We start from the raw sequence: 22361 nt of genomic DNA, 5'->3' as shown, positions 1-22361 counted from the left end.
GTGATAATTAGCTACTGCAGTTCCCAGGTCTGCCGGGATGATTATGACTAATTTATGGAGATCTGTGAAAATGTATGAAGAAATGCAAATATTTGTTAGATCTAGTGTTTTCCAGATTTATAATGTTGCAAGGGGTTATTTTCGTCCACGTTTCAGACGTTTTCAAATGAAAGAAAGAAGTGTTTCCCAGCTCAAATCCGATCCTGGCATTACATGAATGAGCTGTGGACCACAAACACCCAGAAGACAGGTAACTTTGGCCTGCATCCCAGGGAATTCTGGGAGTTTTCTCGAGCAGAACCACCCAACCAAATGGTCTTGTCTGAAGGGTCTAAATACTTAAACGCTGAAACTATTTCTTGAATCTACCGAGTGGGTTGAGATGCTCAAATCTATGTTGGTGGCCATGTATGTGTGTGTGTCTGAACCTGCTGATTTTCTCAGTTCGATAACGACCGTCTGTGCAGGCAGGAAGTGATCGTCTCCCGTGGAAGCCCTTGCTCCGCGGTGACACCGGGCGGCATAACGGCCCGTGTCTGAGCGGTTTAGCGCCGGAGCGCGACCAAACGCTGCTGACCACTCACGTCTGACAGATGGACTCTAACCCAGATTTGAGGCCGCCTGTCGGTCTCCCACGTAGGCTTGTTCACCAGGATTACTGAGGAAGTGCTGCAGCGCGCACCACCCTCCTCTTCCAGGACATGGACTAAGACCTGCCTGAACTCGTACCACTTACTTCCCATCTTGAACAGCTTGGTCGCTGGTTAGCACACTGAGCTAAAGGCCTGGCGACGATTCGATTGGACATCGAGGTCACAGACTGCTTGGCTGGAACAGGTAGTTATTGAACCACCTCTGCTGCATCTGCTCTGGCTTTGGCTCCGTTGGCTAAAACGTCCTTTAATTAAGCAGACTTTCATTATTGTTGACTGTGTCTGGTATCTGAAATGTGAATTATTTACATTGTGCCTGGTATCTGAGTTGTGTCTGGTAAATACAGAATGTTTTCGTGACAGCCTGCCGAAATGATCCTAGACTTCCTGCTGCACTAAGCGGATAAAATAAAACTGTGAATCCCTATTACGTATCGGACCGAGTGTGTGTGTATCCTTGTGTTGTTCAGTGTTTGCAGTGTGCAGAGCCTAGGAGTGTCTCTGCAATGCCAGCCATGCCAGTTGGTGTCCTGTTGTGGTGTCTAAGTGCAGTGTGTGTGTTTCTTTGCTCCAGTGTGTGTGTGTGTGTGGGTGCTTCATTGTGGGGTGGAGTGCTGTAGGAAGAGCCTCTGTCTTGGGCTGACGGGGCTGAGACACACTGAAGACACCCAGACAGGCACAGCACCACCGGGGAGCCTGCATGCACACCTCTCCATGGGGCAGACCCACCCTGACATCTCTCTCTCTCTATCTTCCTCTCTCTTTATCTTCTAGTCTTTCTCTGTCTGTCTGGCTGTCTCTCGCTCTCTCGCTGATCTCTCTCTCTTTGTCTCTGACTCTGACTCTCACTCGCCCTGATCTCTCTCTCTCTCTCTCTCCCTCCCGCCCTGCCTCCTTTCCATCTTCAGCCTCTCTCTCTCGCTCCCAAAGTTAGCAAAGTTGTTTCTCTCAGTCACATCAGTACAATGTTCACTGTCATTGGCACACTGCACTTTCAAAGGGTCCCTGTGGTTGGATTCGGTGTGTGTGTGTGTACGTGTGACATCCTCGTGCTGATCAAAGCACGGCGCGTTGTATGGGCAGGGAAGAGAGAGAGAGGGAGTGTGCGTGTGCGTGATGACAGGGCCTATGTTCAAGCGGATGCAGGATCAGAGGGAGGAGCCTCAACACAACCCCCCCCCCCCCCCCGCCCCCCGTGGTGTCACTCTCTGGGGAACAAGCGCCTTCCGTTCCGGTGACAGCCGCTGACGAGACACTCCCTGGGAGGGGGTCCATGTAGACAAGCGATCTGCTCCTCCACCTCTCTCCTCTGCTCCCGTCCTCCTCCTCTCACCCCACCTCTCTCCTCTGCTCCGTCCTCCTCCTCTCACCCCACCTCTCTCCTCTGCTCCCGTCCTCCTCCTCTCACCCCTCCTCTCTCCTCTGCTCCCGTCCTCCTCCTCTCACCCCTCCTCTCTCCTCTGCTCCCGTCCTCCTCCTCTCACCCCTCCTCTCTCCTCTGCTCCCGTCCTCCTCCTCTCACCCCTCCTCTCTCCTCTGCTCCCGTCCTCCTCCTCTCACCCCACCTCTCTCCTCTGCTCCCGTCCTCCTCCTCTCACCCCTCCTCTCTCCTCTGCTCCCGTCCTCCTCCTCTCACCCCTCCTCTCTCCTCTGCTCCCGTCCTCCTCCTCTCACCCCTCCTCTCTCCTCTGCTCCCGTCCTCCTCCTCTCACCCCTCCTCTCTCCTCTGCTCCCGTCCTCCTCCTCTCACCCCTCCTTTCTCCTCTGCTCCCGTCCTCCTCCTCTCACCCCACCTCTCTCCTCTGCTCCCGTCCTCCTCCTCTCACCCCTCCTCTCTCCTCTGCTCCCGTCCTCCTCCTCTCACCCCTCCTCTCTCCCCCTCTCCCGTCCTCCTCCTCTCACCCCTCCTCTCTCCCCCTCTCCCGTCCTCCTCCTCTCACCCCTCTCCTCCCCTCCACTGCCGGCTTGTCCTCTCTCCCACCCTGCCCTGCTCCTGTCTTTTCTCTCTCACAGCATGATTGTGTCTCTCCCACCCCTCCCATCTCCTCCTCCACCACCACCACCTTTCTAGGGACACATGAGAGGGCAGAGTGAGAGTCAGACAGGGGAGACGGAGAGTGAGGGATGGAGGGAGGGACATGGAAAAAGAGAGAAAGATAATGGATGTTAGAAGTGATATACAGATGAGATGTGCAATAATCAAACTATAGAACTACATTTCCCAGGGGGCAGACGAGGCGGGCACAAAACCTAACTACCGAACTACATTTCCCAGGGGGCAGATGAGGTGTGCAATAATCAAACTACAGGACTACACATCCCAGGGGGCCACAGTAAGTGACCGAAGTGAACTGCAGCAGTTCCCCCGTCTAATTGTGAATGAAGAAGGGAGTAGATTAGAGTAAAATAGATAAGAAAGGAGAGTAGAATAGGAAAATAAGAGAATAGAAGTGCCAGAGAGCACAATGAATGGCTGAAGTGGATTGCTTGGCCATTGTTAAATTGATTGGGCCCGACCGATGTTGAGTCTCCGGGTCATTGTGCCTTCTGCCTCTTTTTGTACTTCTTCTCTTCCACTGTCATCCTCTCTTTTCATCCAGGCTTGTGCCTCCCTCACCCCCCCCCCCCTTCATCCTCTGCCTCCCTCTCTTCTGACAGCTAGTCAGAATAGCATGTTGTTAACCTTTCGCTAATAGCTGCTCCACAATAGGCTCTCTTCACTGGGCCGAGAGGGAGGCTGTCAGTCATGATTTTACAGAGAGTTAGGACATAACAGCACCCTTCCTCGGCACACACACACACACATACACACACACACACACACACACACACACACATACACACACACACACACACACACATACACACACACACACACACACATACACACACAGACATGAACTGACATGCCTTACACACACACGCATAAACACACACAGGTGTGTACATCGACTCAACCACACACAAAACATATAGAAAACACACATGCACTAACCACACACAAGGAGACATGCATCAAATACGCATAGTTGCACACACCCCATCAACCATAAACGGTCCATAAACCAGCATGTTTATGCATGAACACACACACACGATTCAAAATGCATGCAAACACACTCACACACACACAAACGCAAACACACAGGGGAGTAGTGTACTCCTGCTGTACCGTAAGTCCTTGGCAGAGCTCTGGAGACAGTCTCTGCATGCTACTCTGCATCGCCACACTGAACTCTGATTGGAATGCTCGCCATGCATGGGCCCAGTGACAGAGCCATGAGCTCTGTGTGTGAGTGCATTCGGAAGTGTGTGTATGTGTGTGTGTGCTCACACTGTGGAATGTTTAACGGTTGTACAGTGGGGTGTATGATGATCTCTTGTCAGTCTGCGTGGAGTTATTAGACCATGCTAAACGAAAGGAAAGAGAGAGACAGAAAGAGAGAGAGAGATAAAGATAATATATATATATATAGAGAGAGAGAGAGTTAAAGATAAGGTTTAGGTGACCTCATTAAATCTATGTAGGCTGTGTGTATCCAACCCACACACCCTAACCCCCCCCCCCCCCCCACACACACACACACACACACACACACAAACCCCTCACACACCCAACCCACCCAGACATGCCCAACAAACGCTAACATCCCCCACACACACCCGCCCATCCCATTGCACCCACACAAACCACACACAGACACACAACCCTCCCTCCCAAACACACACACCCTTTCCAAGTCAGACACAAAGGGAAGGGAGGGTGGCCTGCATTAATAAGTGATGGAGATGAGCTAGGCCAGAACAGAGATGTGGCTCTAACTGCTCCTGTAACTCTTGCTGCTGCTGTTGTTGTAGAGCAGTGGTGAGAGAGGGGGATGAGAGAGAGCGGTGGTGAGATAGGGGGATGAGAGAGAGCGGTGGTGAGAGAGGGGGATGAGAGAGAGCGGTGGTGAGAGAGGGGGATGAGAGAGAGCGGTGGTGAGAGAGGGGGATGAGAGAGAGCGGTGGTGAGAGAGGGGGATGAGAGAGAGAGGGGGATGAGAGAGAGCGGTGGTGAGAGAGGGGGATGAGAGAGAGCGGTGGTGAGAGAGGGGGATGAGAGAGAGCGGTGGTGAGAGAGGGGAATGAGAGAGAGCGGTGGTGAGAGAGGGGGATGAGAGAGAGCAGTGGTGAGAGAGGGGGGATGAGAGAGAGCGGTGGTGAGAGAGGGGGATGAGAGAGAGCGGTGGTGAGAGGGGGGATGAGAGAGAGCAGTGGTGAGAGAGAGAGAGAAGGACGGTGAGAGAGGCAGAGTGAGAGAGATGGTGGAGATGTGTTTGAGTGTCTATGAGTGTGTGTGTGTGCGTGTGTGTGAGGAGGTTGCTGGGGGAGGGGAGGTGGAGGTGAGTAGGTTAGGAGGAGTGTGGGAAGGGGAGGGGTGAGTAAAGGGGGGGGTGCAGGGCGGGATGAGGTGGTAGTGTGTGAGGAGGGAACCATGCATGTGCGAGGTGAAGCAGAGGAGCTTGGGTGAGGATGTGTACTGCATTGCAGTGGGACACAGACACACACACACACACATGCACACACACGCACACACACACACATGCAGACACACATAAACACACACACACACAGCCTCAGTGGGGGGCTTTGGTCGGCCCGCTGTCTGACTAATGATTCTCAGATCACATGTGAAGCCAGCCGCTTTGATAACAGCTCTCTCTCTCTCTCTCTTTCTCTCTCTCTCTCTCTCTCTCTCTCTCTCTCTCTCTCTCTCTCTCTCTCTCTCTCTCTCTCTCTCTCTCTCTCTCTCTCTCTCTCACTCTCGTATTGCTCAAGATAAAGCAAATGCATTCCAAAAGCATTTATTCTAAACTCCAAAACTCCCCCAAACCTCTCTGATATCCTAATTTGTACTGAATTATTGATTGCCTTGCCGATAGAGAAACGGAATCCCATGCATGGTAATGTCAGGGATTGGCATAATCCAAATTATGCACTAGGACATTGGTCAAGAGTTGTGGCTCATCAATATAGCTATTGGAAACTATATTGATCGGTATTCCCACAGATGGCAGAGACCTGGGAGGGCGGACAGATCTCAAATAATTAACTATCGACCTCTATGACAGGTAGGCCGGTGGAGGCTGGTGAGGCTGGAGGCTCCAGATGAAGTACTAGAGGTTGGGATTAGATTAGAGGCAAGATTAGAGACCAGATTAGAGTGTTTCAGGAGAATGTTACAGTAAGCAGGGCATTAGGAGTGAAGATGCCAGTTGGATCCGAGTCAGAATGCTCTCCTCTCTTCAACTCTGCTCTCCTCTTCTAATCTCTCCCCTCCCTTGCTCTCCCCTCCGCTCTCCTGCTCCGCTCGACAAATCCCCTCCCCACCCTCCTCCTCTCCTCTTCTCCGCTCATCTCCTCCCCTCTTCTCCTCCTCCTCTCCTCCTGTCCTGTCCTCCTCTCCTCTGCTCTCCCAGCTGAAGTGTTTCTGTGGATGAGGACAGCCACTGATATAACAGATGCTACTAATAGTAACATGGCAGACACATCCAAGATGGCTTCACTGACAGTAGCTCGAAAACAAAAGTACAGTAGTGTATTACAAGTACTTGTCAAGTTAACATTAATGTATGAATAGCTTCGTGAAATATTAATACCCCTAAAAGTGTGTGTGAACGTGACCGTGTGTGAGTGTGTGTGTGTGTGGTTATTGATCACGTTGCAGTAAAACGTCTCCCTCTGGTGCTGATCACAACAAGTCTGAGAGAGACAGCGTTTATCTCAGGGTTCTGCCAAACGACAAATCAATAACTTGAATGAAGACTTTTAATGAGAAATCATCAGGGGGTTCTGCCCTCTATAGCAGCTGTGGTGTGTGTGTGTCTGGGGTGGGGGTTCAACCATTTCCATTTTCCTTGTATACTTCCTCCACATCGCTACTTTCATTTATTCCCTCTTTTCTCTCCTCCTCTCTCTTCTCCTACTGTACTCTTCTTTTTATCTAATTTATGTCTCTCTCACCCCAGAGAAAAAGGAGAGAGCGAAGTGGAGTGGAGAGAGGGAGCCAGTGTGGGAGAGACAAACAGAAAGATAGTTCAACACATTATTAGTTTAGTGTCAGAGAGCTAAGAGGAGGAACATAATATGCTTCTCTGCCAGAGTTTGTGTGAGAAACCAACTGGGCGAGGAAGCCCAGTCTGGCCAGGATGCGTGTGTGTGTGTGTGTGTGATGTACAGTACATGTCTGTGTGTGGGGAGTGGGGAGTAAGTGTGTGCGTTGCACGCGATACGTCTGTGTGTGTGGAGAGAGTGTGAAGAGGTGACGAGGCTGTTCCACGCTCCACCAGGGATCACCATTAGGGCGTCCGCGCTCGTTGCCCGTCTATAATGATTGGGGTCCTCAAGGCGGCTCGTGTCTCACGAGCTGTCTGAGCTCTCGTTAGCTGAAGTGACGGGGCTCTGAGCTGGGCACATGGGGAGAGGAGGCCTGCTTCATTACTGGACCAGACCATGGGAGAGTTTCCTCTAAAATAAAAATATAAATGCATCATGAATAAATTAAAGATGGATTTTCAGCCTCAGGCAAGGCTGATTGGGGGAATCAGGGTAGGAGAGAAGGAGTAACAAGGAGAGAAAGAGGGAGGGAGAGATGTAGGGAGGGAGTGAGGGAGAGAGGGGAGGAGAGGGGATGGAGAGAAAGAAAGACATATAGAGGGAGGGATAGGGAGAATGATGGAGAGAGGGAGGGAGGGAGACAGGTAGGGCGATAGCAAGTGTGTCGAGGAGAGAGAAAGAGGGACAGAGGGAAGGATGGAGAGAGAAAGAGAGCGAGGAAGAGAGGTAGGGAGGCATGAGGTATGATATGGAAGGAGAGAGGGATGGAGAGAAAAAGAGAGGGAGGATGCAAGGAGGAGGGGAGGGTGTGGTGGAGGACATCCTAAGGTCAAACTGAGAGAGAAGGTTTGACCTCAGAGATGGGGTGGATAACATGACAGAGAGATGAAATTGAAAGATTTGGGGAGAATAACTGGATTAAGGATCAGATGGAGGTTTGTGTTTTTAAAGGTGAAACAAGAGTGTCATTCTTTCCCATCTGTAGAAACAGTCTTCACACTCTGAGAAGTAGAGATCGAATGAGGGAGGGAGGGGGGAGAAAGGAGAGGAGGGAGAGGTGGAGAGAGAGAGAACAAGGGAGGGAGAGGTGGAGAGAGGAGGGGGAGGAAAGCAGACAGGATAAATGGGTGAATGTGTTGAGCCTCTGTCCTTAGCCCGCTAAAAGGTCAGCAGGATTTGTTGCCAAATCTTTTGCAGCTGGAGGAGCCTGTCTCAGACAATCAGCTCTGCTGAGAGACAAACCAACACTGAGAGTAGACAGACTGACATGCAAGCAGACAGACAGACTGTTTGCTGTTTGCACCAGAGCATTAGTGTTGAGCTTTGAACATATCAGGCTCTACATCCTGCCTCAGCACAGCCTAGCAGCGGAGGGATACGCTCCAACGAGCAGGCCCAGGCATCTGGGATCTTTCCCACCTCATCAACACCAACCACTGCCTAATGTCAGACACAGACCCATGAACCAGCCTGCACTAACCTTGGCTGGTCGCTAACTGTCGCTCCTTAAAAAAACAAAGTATCGGAACAATCATACAAGTTATCACACAATACGTTCTAATCTATTATTTTCAGGAAAATTCGACATAATGAAACTAACAGACTATGTAAGCACAAATGCACTTAAAGGCCATATTTTTTTAATCTTGGCATCGACTGGAATATTTTGATTTTGCCAAAGCTGGTCCCATGTCCGTGTCCATTAGCTTTTCACTTCCACAAAATATGCTGTACAAGGAAAGGCCTGTATTTACCAAGCACAATGCAAAGTCATCTGTTTTAGAGTAATCTAGGGCTAGTCTTAAACTAGAAAACGAGATTGACAGTCCAGTGTAATTCTACTGTAACTCGCCTGTATAGAAGTCGTAATCTGTAATCTGCAATCTACTGGCAGGGGCAACTGTGTCCTCTGAGCGTCAGTGTGTGCATGTTAACTCCCCCTCGCTCAGACCACCTTGCCTGGGCGGAAGGACAGACAGCCTCACACACAAACACACACACACACACACACACACAGAGACACACACAAGTGACACACGTAACATGTAACACACACACACATATGCAGACTCAAGCGAATACAAACACACTTGCTCCCAAACAAACAAGCACACAAACACACACGCACAGTGTTTATAAATAAGCAAGGCTCCCACCATGCTATATCAATATCTGATGGAAGGACTGTGGAGACTAGAGGTCTCAGCTCAGTGTGTGTGTGTGTGTGTGTGAGAGAGAGAGAGAGAGAGAGAGAGAGAGAGAGAGAGAGAGAGAGAGAGAGAGAGAGAGAGAGAGAGAGAGAGAGAGAGAGAGAGAGAGAGAGAGAGAGAGAGAGAGAGAGAGAGATGGAGAAAGAAAGAGGGATTGAGAGGGAGAGACAGACATACAGGTGTGTAGCAGTGGGGGATCATCAGCCCAGAAGCCATTCAGGTTCCATGATACATTGACCCTGTTGTTTTTGAACTGCCATTAACCACACACACACACACACACACACCGGGTCTGGTCACATGGCCCATGGAGAAAGCCAGGGGCATGGATACAGAGCACACATCCATGTAGCAGCCAGGAGTGAATCACAGAACAGAGGATTCTTCTTCCCCACTGAAACACTGCTGGGGGGAGGGAGGAGTAGGTGGTAGTGGGGGAGGAAACAGGAGGGATGAGAGGAAAGGGGTGGAGAGAGAGGAAGGATGAGACGGTGAGGGGATTGGCATTGTGGCAGACTGTGAGAGAGATAGAGGGAGAGAGGCAGAGGGATATATGCATATTCATACAATATACATTATACACAATATACATATATGTTCATAGAGAGAGAGAGAGAGAGAGAGAGAGAGAGAGAGAGAGAGAGAGAGAGAGAGAGAGAGAGCGAGAGAGAGAGAGAGAGAGAGAGAGAGAGAGAGAGATGGAGAAAAAAATAGGGATTGAAAGGGAGAGACAGACAGACAGGTGTGTACCATACTGTGAGTTTGACCCAGATCTACAGTACTGCAGTGTTCTGTGTAGCCATCAGCAGCTAGACACAGCGCCTCACCTCAGCCTCCGTCTGAAACCCAACACCAGAAACTGAAGCTCTGCAGGATCACGTCCGGATGAGAGGAGAGCCAGAAATAATTACCCAAGGCAGAGGGATCTTATTTCTGGGTGTTTTCACTTTCTGCGGCGTCCATGACTGCTGTCAGGGCGACGAGAGACTGACCTCCGACCTCCCGAAGCTGAATAGTGCCACACGTAACATTGCAGTAATTGGAATGTCAAGTTTGGATTTTTTGTTTACAAAAGGACCCCTGCAAATGTGCCTGTATATACACAGTATATTACATATTCATTCGGTATATATATTCATATAGGTGTTGCTCAGTGTTCGAGGCTTGACTGCAGATCAAGAGATTTAGGGTTTAATCCCCATCTGGATGGATGAAGGTGCCTGCTACATTAAATGTGTACTTAAATGTAAACATTCGCTGTCAGAAATGTGACTGGTAAAATATCAACTCTGCTTTTTATTTCCGGCCAATGCATGTTTATAAACCTGCAACAGCCGTTCGGTAGATGGGTAGCCCAGCCCTGAAACAGCCTGTAAAAACAGCTGATGTAGAAAGACTGACATGCAGATGTTTACAAGGAAAATTGCTTCCGACAGTAATTGCTGCTCATATCACTAAGAAGAGGCTAACAGGGGCGGGGGAGGAGGAGAGGGAAAGGCGAGGGTGGGGGAAGGAGGGGAAGGAGAGAGGAGGGTGGGTGGGCGGAGGATGGTAGGGTAGGGGGAGGAGGAGAGGCAGGGGAGAGAAGATGAGGGGAGGGGAAGAGGGTGAGAGAGGAAGAGAAAGAACAGAAAATATATTTAGAAAGTTGGTCCAAATGCCTGTGAAAATAACAGGCTTTATTTTTTAATCTTGATGAGCTGTTTAAAGCTATAAACAACAACAGGTCAGCTATTCAAACAACCCCTGAGATAACCGCTGGCCGTTTGTTTTTGTTTACGTGAAGTTTAAGTGTGTGTGTGCCTGTGTGTGTGTGTGTGTTTATGTGTGTCTGTGCCAGTGTTTGTTTCTTTATTGGGAAGGCCGTGACAGTGCTTCATTATTATGCACATGTTTGGTGTTTTTCCCACCTCAGCCATGCTAATGTGCTTCTCCAAAGCATGTTTTCAGCAGCAAGTACAGGAGTTCAAAGGCAGCCTGTCTGAGGCGGAAGGCTCTGGCCATTTACAGTTCAGTCAAAACACTCACGTATTAGATTTGAGCATGTATTGATAACCATGACATGGAACTAGGTTTGACTTTGGCAGCGTGGATGATCTAAGTGAAGCACGCCCCTGCCTCCTCCACATACATACATGACATATGAGGCAGGGAGCAATGGAGATATAATCCCCCTGAAAGATAGAACATACAGACAGCATGGGGGAGAAGGGGATGGTGGAGGGCGGCAGCAGCACGGATCATACAGCAACCGGGGGTGAGCGTGTGCGTATCCGCACAGCTTTTTAATGCCGCCTTATCGTGTCCTGGTCCCTCGGGCTTGTGCTGCCAACACAGGTGTAAAAGTGAGCGGATGACGCGCGTTGCCCGAGTCCCATGCCTGAACTATCTCCACTCATTTCACTTCCTCTCCTTTCACTTAATTTCCTCGTCCTCTGCTCCTCTTCTCTGCTCCTCTTCTCTGCTCCTCTTCTCTGCTCCTCTTCTCTGCTCCTCTTCTCTGCTCCTCCGTGTCTTCTCCAGTCTCTTCTCCTCCTCTTTTCACCTCCTCTCTTCACCTCCGCTCTCCACCTCCTCTACTTTCCGCTCCTTTTCCCCGCCCCGCCTCTCTGCTCCTCCTCTCTGCTGATCCTCTCTTCACCACCACTCTCCAACCCTGTAGCCTATTTTTAAGTGAATCAACGGCCCTTTTTTTTATCATGTATTCCCTGTGACCATTTCCTGTTTCCTCTGTCCTTCCCCAGGTCCTTCCTCCCACCACACACCTGGATTCTGACTCCTGATTGGTGTCCAAATCTGTCTCCCTGATGCCCCTGGGGCTCTCTGCCCCCCTGCCCACCTCTTCATGCCCCAGAACACACCTGTCAGCTGCTGTTTCCCCTCCTCAATGACTCTCTTCTCCAGCGCCTCCACTCTACCACTATCTTCATGAAGCTCTTCCACCAGCCAAGACACACCTGATAGAGGTATGTACCCTACGCAACTACGACCGACCAGACCCTATGATCCCATCAAACTAAAGCCTGCATGCATAGATTCGGTATATACATGTCTGGTTTTGTTCCAGTGATACCATAAGGAGTTCTTATCAGAGATTAGCATGCCTTGCAAGTGTAAGACCAGCAGTGTGTCCTATTGGTCTTGTGGTATCCGTCTCCTGCATTTGAACCTCTACCGGTCACCCCTGTGACAGCGGAGGATTTGACATTTACTACTCTTAGAACAGGAACCAGTTTGCGCGTCTGCCTTCCCTCCATTTATCCATCATTAGTGGTATTGGAGAGGGTTGTGTTGTGGTAGAAATACCAGGAGGTCTCTCGGGGCATCGACAGACAGACAGACAGGTCATTCCTCAACACTGGAAGACAGCCAGTCGTGCTCGTCTTGACAACGTTCACTGAGAGAGAAGGAGGGAAAGGAAAAAGACCAAGTGAGATAAAGAGAGGAGAAGGAGAGAGAGAACATTTGACAGATAAAAAAAAGAGAAAGAGATTAAAAAAGAGAGAGATCGAAAGAGAGAGAGAGAGAGAAGAGTAATTTCTCGTTCCAGGGAACTGGAGATCAGTACATTTTCAGAGTATTTTTCCAAGATGTTGTTGATGCAATGAATTGTCAAATAATTGACAGATCAGTCACATACTGTAGCACTGCCTTCCTGTCCTACCAGGACTCTGTCTCATCTCTCATCACTGTTTCATTCACTGACATACAGTACAGTCTCTGTACTACACACGCACACACATTCTCAGGCACACACACACACACACATTCTCAGGCACACACACACACACACATTCTCAGGCACACACACACACACACACAAAAGATCAGAGGGGGACTCTGTGACAAAAACAAAGAGACCTCATTCTCCGACTTCTGACTGTACCTCAAAGCCATTTGGCCTGGCTGGGACTTTTCCTCCACACCTGTCGGCAGAGATAAGCATTCTCGGAGGAACTAGGAGGTGCAGTGTGAGCAGGGGAAAAGGCGCGATAAAAAACGAATAATTTGAACGGCGTTGTGATTCCTCCACGGCGCTGTATTCAAGTGGGTTCCGTGTTGACAGACAGACGGATAGTTACGCAAGAGCCTGTTGTGAGAAGCTCATTTTGAAATGACACATTCAATGCCAAACCAATGCAACAAAGACTGTTCTCTATGCTGCCTCTTTACTTCTGTAAACATTCTGTTTCTTCTTCTGCACATGTCCTCAAACTGTGTATGCAAATGATTTGGTGTTCTAGAAACTGCATAGGGAATGTCGTTGGTGTTCTAGAAACTGTATAAGGAATTGTTATGGTTCGCCAGAAGATTCATTTTGCCTTCTGTCTTGTGTAGTAGCCTCAATTCAAATGGAGTTGGTGCTCTTAAAAAACAGAAATGTTTAGTTAGTCTAATATACACAGCCGGAACGGCTAGTGTGAGCTCGAAGCAGAATAATAGTTTTGCGTAAGTATATTTCTATTGGGTTACTTTTCTCTAAGCAGCAGATTATCAAGCTAGTTGCGAGGGCTCTTCAAAGAGAGGGGCCCACGGAGACAGCTGCATGCTGCGATCATGAATGGAGCCCAGTGGGCTCTGTTGACTATCAAGTAGCTTCTCTCTTCCTCCATCCCTCCCTCCTTCCATCTCCATGCCCTCCTGCCTTCGTTCCTACCTCTACCTCCTGCCTTCCCTCCGCCCCTAAACCCTTTCTGCTGACTGCCAACCAAGCATTCTGACTCTCACCACCCCCCCCCCCACACACACACACACACACACACACACACAAGTCTTTTCCCTCCCGTCCACCCCCCTCTTGGTGGAAACGACGTTCAAAGACACAGCCACCAGCAAGAGTCACCACATTCAGACCACAGCCACGGAGCATTTAGACTCTGGCTTTGATTTAACATCCATTTAGTGGGCTGTGGGGAGAGACTTGCTTCAAATTGAGGTCTCCCTCTGCAGGGGCCACGCTGTCCTCCTTGCGGCCCTGTTTCCTCATATCTACCAGAGTCGTTAATGAGATTAGATCCAGAGCTGTGTCTACTGGACAGCTGGAACACACTGACGAATGTTTGGGATCACAGGAAGTGGAATAATGATGGTTAGTATACGTTGCTTTGAAAGTTCAAGGTAGACCCTTGTTTTCAAGGAAGAATATACTGAATACATATACTATATATATATACTGTGTTTGTGTTTATATATACACATTCCGCTACTTTGGCAGTGGTTTACAGAGGGTATCGGGAACATTAATCATTTACAAAGACAGGAACAGACTACCATCATATTCTCCTGTATAATAAATACCTCATGGTGAGTGCCAGATAGAGGATGAACTACAGCAAGAACTGTAGTTCGCAAGAACTACAGCAAATCCTCAGAGATATAGATTGCTTTCATATGATTGAATACTGGTTAGATTTCATTTGGGCTAGTTTGGGCTAGTGATTGAGTGTGGTTGAGTGTGGATTAGCATAGGTTAGTCTGGGCTAGTGCGTAAGTAGGGTTTGGTCCACACCGCAATTTGGTGTGGGTTTACGTCTCTAGCTTAGTTTAGTGTGTTTTAGTGTGTGGGAGTGTTCGATAAGTGTAGTTAGTGTGGTTTAGTGTAGTTGAGTGTGGGTTAGTGTGGGGCAGTGAGTTTCTGTGTGGTTTAATAAAGACCTGTATGTGTCTCAGCCTGATCTGTAGTTCAGTAGTGCGACGGTCCATCTCTGTAGCTGACAAAAGCTGTGTTTTGATTAGCATCGCTCTCTGTGGCAGTGTCACTCTGACTCCCATCCACCTTTTCACCCTTGGCACCATCAACACCGTCTCCACATGTACAATTTACAGGCTTTGAAACCCAATCCAAGCACCCCCCCCTCCCCTTCAGACCTCTCTGTCTGTCTGTTCATTTGCCGTTGCTATGTGACAAGACCCTCGGAGTTCGCTCCAAAGGCTGCCCCTGACCAATCGCGGCGAGGCGTGCTCGGGCGTCTTGATAAATGCTCTCCTCTTTTGAAGCACTTTGGTTCTCTCCCCCAGCCCCCCTCCGCTCCTTCGTTCATCCCTGGCTCCCTCCCTCTGAGGAGGGGAGGAGGGTAATGGGAAGAGGGTGCTGGATGCAGCCTCCTGGTCTAATGGACTGGCTCTGCTCTGGCCAACCCTGCCAGGCCAGAAGCTGCCAGGAGATATTTATGGTATTTTCTCTCTAGTGCTTATACCCCTGATTGTGTATCTGCGAGAACTGAAGATCATCCTGAGCTGCCCCTGTGTACGGACAGAAAATGCTTTTATTTTGAAAGGCCCTTTAAAATCAGCTGAAGCTCAAACTGTAATCTGCAGTTGCACAACAACTGGTTATATGGTTATTGTTATTGATCCAGTAGTTTAGAGTCAAGATCTTTGATGGGTAGCCCATCACGTTTCCCATGGGTCCTTGGTAGACCGGCTACATAAGTCTCCAGTCTTTCTGGAGCCCTGCCATCGGATCTAGCTTGTGAGGCTACGAAAAATTGACAGTTTGAGCTGAGATATTAGGAGCTCATTAAACAAACATGCAGATATCTCTGTCTGAGGTGTCAGGGGGCCTCGCAGGTACCAGCTCCCAGAGCTTGATGGACGACGGCTTCACAGACCTGATTAATACCGCGCACAAACACAGTTATCATAGCAACATGGAGTAATTAGGACGGATATAGATGGTGCGTCACAACAATTGGACTATTGCGATTCACGACAGCCTGATTTTCATCTTTTCAGCAGAAAAACAATGGTTTTGATTTGTCAAAATCCACTCTGCCATGGGACTGTAATCAGGCCATGATTAGTCGACAGCCAGTGTCGGAGCTTTAGCCTTCTAAGGTTCCGGGCAACCTTCTGCAGGAATGATCTGGTCGTGGTCCTTGTCTAGTCATCTAAGCCCCAGGGCAACTAAACATGCAGTACTAATCTTCACTCTTTAGCCTTGACCTTGCTTCTTATTTCACAATACTGCCTGTATCCTGGCACTGATGTATGGTAAAGCATGACTTTGAGTATCATGGTTTTAGCTGGGAAGGGTTCTGTAATGTATCATGTACACAGGAGTCTGGAAGGACAGTTTTACTGCTCTTCATGTCATGTTTAATTATTCATTAGCCTTCAATATAACCCATCTGAGAGGCAGAGGCCATAGGAGCGGAATGGAGTATCACATGACGAAGGGAAGGGTTTAGAAAGAGGAGAGGGAGAGATCCAGGGGGGGCGAGGGTAAAAGTAGGGATCAGAGAAAAGGAGGAAAAGGGAGAGATAAGATGTTGTAAGCTCGGCCTGAGTGTCGGGGGCAACGGCAAGTTATTTTCTCCACATTTTCTCTATTCTTGCTCTACTCGGTCCTCAGAGAGCAGTGCGCACACACAAACTCTCTCTCTCACACACACATCTCGGGAGGCAGCCAGCCGTTCCACTCCACAGCAGAGAGCCTAATCTATCTCCATTGAGGGGAGTGAAGGATCCTGGGACTTGTGGCGAGGTTATGGAGCTGGTCCCGTAAATAAGATCAGTGGCGGGGACAGTCCCTTGTCTCTGTGGTGACCCTGGGGAGTTGAACCCTGGCTCACTGGTATTGACGCTTCTCTTGGGGGATCTGTACCATGGAGAGGGCCCTGTCTTAAGAATTGCATATCTAGCTAGTGGCCTGCTATCTGTGGAAAGCAGACAAACAGGCATAGGGCTACCACAGATGATTAGTTCTCAGGCTAGAAGGTGGACAACAGTAGATTAGCTGACGTGTTAACAACCGTACCACAGAATATTAGCTAGCCTTCTAACAATTGTGCCACAGAAGATTATCTAACATGCTAATAAGCATACAACAGTCGATAAGCGAAAATGCTAATAGGTGAACAAAGGAAAATTAGCAAACATGCTAACAGGCACACAGTAGCTACCAGTGAATATTTTGATCTGTAACTTAACCACAGGATTCAGAATGTAGCTGATATAATGTACATGGGCAGAGTGAGGCAGGGAAGGAGAGAGAGAAAAAAAGAGATTGAGGGCTACCTCCACCACAAAGTGCTACTCGTAATGAAGTAAATAAGAGGATTTGTTGGACTGTGTTGAGTTGCAGCATTGCTGTGTATAAGTCTACTCTTATCATGTTCAAAGCTGCTGACATCCTTATTAATTCAACAATAGCTGAAGAGTGCAGCGGGTTATAGCTGCACTCTTCATCTCATTTAACTTTTTTTCCTCATTGTTCCTCTGAACTCTGTCTTTGCAACCTTCAGCCCACTGCTCTGTTCTCCTTATCTCCCCTATCGCCTCCTTTTACCTACTTGACACTAACCTGTCTCACCTCCTTGTTTCTTTAACTCGTCACAGGTCACAGGTGCAGAGGTGAAACAATCCAACACTGCAGTATTACAATGTAATACAATCTACTGTGATATACTGTGAACTGTCTGATCTTCACGGGCTATATCAATCTTTCACACCACAGTGGTCATAAAATGCAGCACAATGGAAGCATCACCCATTTACTACAGTACCCACTTCCTGCTTATATTGGCACCCTTTCCACTTCCTGGTTTTATTGGCTTCCTCTTAAACAAATCAGTGGGCTGCGTTATGGCCTCCAGTAGCCAGTAGACCATGAGATCATACTACTATGTTATCTAGCTGTTCCTGCCTCGGTACTGTATGAGGTGTCAGCTTAATAACTGGAGATAGAGCAATTGGCTTCATAACATCTTGAGAGAGAGAGAGGGAGACCACTTATAGGACGTGTAATGTTATCTTGACTACTGTGTTTAATTTATAGTGCTATGAGAACAGTGTTACCACCATTATATATTTAATAAGATTTTGTTGGGAGTAGCAGAAAAGTGGAGCAGAAAAGAAAATAGCCAGCCACCTTGTTGTTGGTGTACATTATTAGCTGTTAAGTGCTATGCAAGTTCATCGAGGTGTTAAATGGATGTGTGTGCTTTCCTAAATAATGAAATGTTACTACAGTATGTTCCACATTAACACAGTGTTGATGATCTGACTAAGTGTTATTATTTGAAGTTAATATTTCATGTGTACCATGTTGGGGGATATTTTAAATGTTGATTTCCAGAGAGATTTAGATGGTGTTCCTGCTGGGACGAATGGCTAGACAGGGAGCTAACAGATGGTATGTTTAGCCCACAGTGGTATGGGAGGAAAATGGTTCTCCAAGTTCTGCACACTTGTTTCTTCCCATGATCTGCTCATTGGCTGGACTGAGTCTACTCCTGGGGAGTCAATCAAGTCGTTGATACATGAATATTTCTATGAATTTAGAAACATGCAGAGGAAGGAAATAATGTTTAAATGCAATTAGAAGATTCTCTTGTGTCTTTCAGAAATGAGGAAGATAATCCTATGAACAAGGTAATCTCACAGTATCGATGTCACTCTGGGATTAGATGCTTTCGATCAACACTGATATACTGTACATCACGGTGTGATTGGCCTGTCCTTCACGAGTCATAGTCATAGGGCTTCGCTGTCTGATTGGTTTTGTACTGGAGGGAATATCAGGATAAGGTGAATGGTCTGCACCTGTCTGTCTTTTTTCTCTATATACTGACCATAGTTACATTGTGATCCAATTTCTGAGATCCAGCCATAGTATTTTTCTTCCTTCAGATTTATAAAAATCATTATCTGCATAAATCTCTCTGTTCCTTTCTCCTTTGAGTCGCAATTTTCCCAGGCATATCTAGTTGAGGCATCTATACCTCCTCGAGACTTCATTAACTTGACCAGTTGTCCGCACCTGTCTCATGAGGGTACCAGTTCTCCAACTGCTCCTTATCCACCTCACACATCTTATCCGGTCCAACCATGATCTTGCTTGCGTCGGCTCCAGTGTCCTGGAGCAGTGAACATATGCCCACAGCACATATCTATGTGGTCTGACCGTAGCTCTTCCCCATCTGTGTTTCAGTTTTCCCCAGCGAGCCGCAGGAGGATGGAACGGCTGATCTTCTCCCTGCTGATGCTGGTCGTGACCACCAGGGGGCAGCTCTGCCCCAAGCGCTGCATGTGCCAGAACCTGTCGCCCTCGCTCGCCATCCTTTGCGCCAAGACGGGCCTGCTGTTCGTCCCCACGGCGATCGACCGGCGGACGGTGGAGCTGCGCCTGACGGAGAACTTCATCACGGCCGTGAGGAAGCGCGACTTCGCCAACATGACCAGCCTGCTGCACCTGACGCTGTCGCGCAACACCATCAGCCAGATCCTGCCCTACGCCTTCGAGGACCTCAAGAGGCTCCGCGCGCTGCACCTGGACAGCAACCGCCTCACCGTCGTCAGGGACGACCACTTCCGAGGCCTGACCAACCTGCGTCACCTGATCCTGAGCAACAACCAGCTGCACAGCGTATCGCCACACGCCTTCGACGACTTTGTGTCCACCCTGGAGGACCTGGACCTGTCCTACAACAACCTGGCGGAAATCCCCTGGGAAACCATTGGACGCCTAACCAACGTCAACACCCTCAACATGGACCACAACCTGATCGAGAACGTTCCTCAGGGCGTCTTCACCAACCTGCACAAGCTTGCTCGTCTGGACATGACCTCCAACAAGCTGAAAAAGATCCCTCCAGACCCTCTGTTCCTCAGGATCCCCGTCTACGCCAAGTCCAAAGGTTTCCCTCTCACCTCACTGGTGATGAGCTTCGGGGGGAACCCACTCCACTGTAACTGTGAGCTTCTGTGGCTTCGAAGGCTGACCCGCGAGGACGATCTGGAGACCTGCGCCTCGCCGCCGGATCTCTCTGCCAAGTACTTCTGGACCATCTCTGAAGAGGAATTCATCTGTGACCCCCCGGTCATGACACGGAAGTCGCCTCGCATGCTCTCCATGGAGGGCCAACCCACCAGCCTGAGGTGCAAGGCCAACGGCGACCCCGAACCGGAGGTCCACTGGATCTCCCCGGACGGACGCCTCATCTCCAACTCCTCCAGGTTCCTCACCTTCAGCAACGGCAGCCTGGAGATCAACATCACCTCCGTGAAGGACTCGGGTACTTTCACCTGCATCGCCTCCAACGCGGCGGGGGAATCTACCGGAACTGTGGAGCTGGTGGTCAGCCCGCTGCCCCACCTGGCGAACAGTACCAGCCGCGTTCGAGAGCCTCCCCCCATCCTCACCCCCAAGGCGACAGCCGGGGGAGGGGGGGGCAATGAGACCAGGGGACAGGAACAAAGGGTGGTTCTGGTGGAACTGACAGGGACCTCGGCCCTGATCCGCTGGCCTAGCCAAAAGGCGGTTCCAGGTGTTCGCATGTACCAAGTCCAGTACAACAGCTCTGTGGACGATGCTCTGGTCTACAGGTGAGCAATGTCTGTTTATGTGTCTGGTTGGCTGCCTAATATACATCTGTTTATGTTTGGCTAGCTGAATGCCTGTCAGTTTTCATCTGTGGGGAAAGAAAAGGGTCCTGTCAGAAGGGATGAATTAGGCAGGAGATACTGTGAGCTTCTTCAAGGAAACGGTTACTTAACAGTTTAATGCATTAGTTAAAATTAGACGCTTCAGTTGCAATTAATCATAAACACTCATAAACTAACACATTAGTCCAATGTGTTGGTGTAAGCTTGGTGGAGATTAAAAACAAATGCCAGCTATTATGTTCCTCTTCTCTATGGGGTTATCAAATCCAATCAAATCTTGGGTTGTTGTATATACAGTATTTTTATATTTTAGTCTTTCAGAGCAGAGCCTTACAGCAGAATTTGTCCTAGAACGTAACAACTTAATTTCTGCCACCAATGAAACAAAAACTCCCTAACTGCAATTTCCACCCGAACAAGAACATTTAGTCATTTAGCAGAAGAACATTTACATCAGTGTAATCAATTCAACCTCTTAAAATGCTCTACAGTGGTTATTTGGATCTGCCTGGGGTGCTGTCCAATTGGTTGGTTAAGCTGTCAGATCTGACCAATGGTAGCAGTCACCATAGCAACAGATTGTGGCAAACTCACATTCAGGAAGTGCGCATGCCCAAATGGTTGCGCCGTGTTCCATTCATGCTGGAGGGGGTGTCCACAGAAGCCCACAGAGAGATTTACTGGTATACTGATTTTCATTTCGGTCTCCAGGAAACTGATTCCCTGTCTGTTTCTCCGGGTGTTGAACAGCGATGTGGGATTCTGGTCACGGACAAGGCCTTCAGCTCTTCCCGGGTTTCAGAGAGGGAAGTAAACAGACAGGCAGTACGGTGGCCCAGCAGGTCCAGAGCAGACACGGCGCAGCAGTAATGAGCTGGCACTCGGCAGGAGAGATGTTCAGACCAGATGAATCTATCTGCTGATAATCACTCCTACACGGATCCTCAGCCACTTTCGCTATCGACTAATTGTCCTGTTTGTGTAATTGGACCGGGCTGAGAGAAAGCTCACACAGAGAACAGACACACACTGCAGCAAACTCACACATGCAAAAACACTGGCAGATTCACACACACACACACACACACAGACTGTTACATAAACATTTACACAGGCTCATTGTGTATTGCACACTTGCTTGTGTACAACATTGTTACGTAAACCTTTACACTTGCATATTGCGTACATTTTCTTGTGTACACCCACTACCTAAGGTTTGAGAATGCATTGCGCCAAGGCTATGAGCACACTCACACAAAGCCTCCTAGCACCATCACCCACACACACTGCCAGATAAAGGACCCTCTGTGTTCTTCTTAACAGCTTACCTTGCTTGCTTGTCTGAGGATGAATCACAGGCTTCCAGTCTCCAGACATGAGTGGTTGGAGGTTCCTGCCTCTGTGACTCCTGGGGAGATAATCAACAAGAAGGTACTAACCACCCAGGACTGAGCAAGACTAGAACAATAGATGACAAGGACCACAGTGGATAGAACCACACACTGTTAGGCAGGACTTCTGAACGACTATAATATGACTATTAAAGAGGATCCGGACCTGGACCACAAGGTCAGAACGGAGCAAAACCTGGACCAGGAAGTAGTGAGGACCAATCAGGAGCAGATGGGCCTAGCAGGAGATTTATATATAGGACCAGCATTAGACAGCGCCTGGCAAGACATGGCGCAGAAAGAACCAGACAGTTTAGTGGGAGGATGTATTAGTGCTGGTGTATAAGATGCGTACTAACAACAGCCCCCAGCTGTAATTAGTCAGCAATCTCGCGCTTTGCGAGCCATGGAGAGTCGAGCCATGAAATAGAATCGGACCAACAGCCGCCTCAAACGCTCCTGCATGCCAGCCCCCCAAAATGATTAACAACCAATCAGTGTGGATCGCACAGGAAGTGGGTTGTCTTAATGAAGACTTGTCGTGCCAGGTCGTTACCCCGGGATACTGGCATGCGACTACTGATTGGAACGGAGCAGATGTTATGTAACGCTCCGCTCCT

General features: G+C 48.9%; 1 protein-coding gene across 1 annotated transcript in view; it reads left to right on the top strand.

Annotated features, from left to right (window-relative positions):
- zgc:172282 (leucine-rich repeat and fibronectin type III domain-containing protein 1-like protein) overlaps window positions 1–22361 on the top strand; it is a 50604-nt gene that overhangs the window by 11408 nt on the left and 16835 nt on the right. Inside the window, exons 2-3 of the mRNA XM_062473630.1 lie at window positions 11707–11928; window positions 18897–20290. Of these exons, the coding sequence (XP_062329614.1) occupies window positions 18921–20290 (1370 nt within the window). The 5' untranslated portion in view covers window positions 11707–11928; window positions 18897–18920. The remainder of the gene's footprint in view (window positions 1–11706; window positions 11929–18896; window positions 20291–22361) is intronic.

Source organism: Osmerus eperlanus, chromosome 11, assembly GCF_963692335.1.
Source record: "Osmerus eperlanus chromosome 11, fOsmEpe2.1, whole genome shotgun sequence".
Taxonomy (NCBI): domain Eukaryota; kingdom Metazoa; phylum Chordata; class Actinopteri; order Osmeriformes; family Osmeridae; genus Osmerus; species Osmerus eperlanus.
This window is presented reverse-complemented; position numbering and strand designations above follow the sequence as displayed.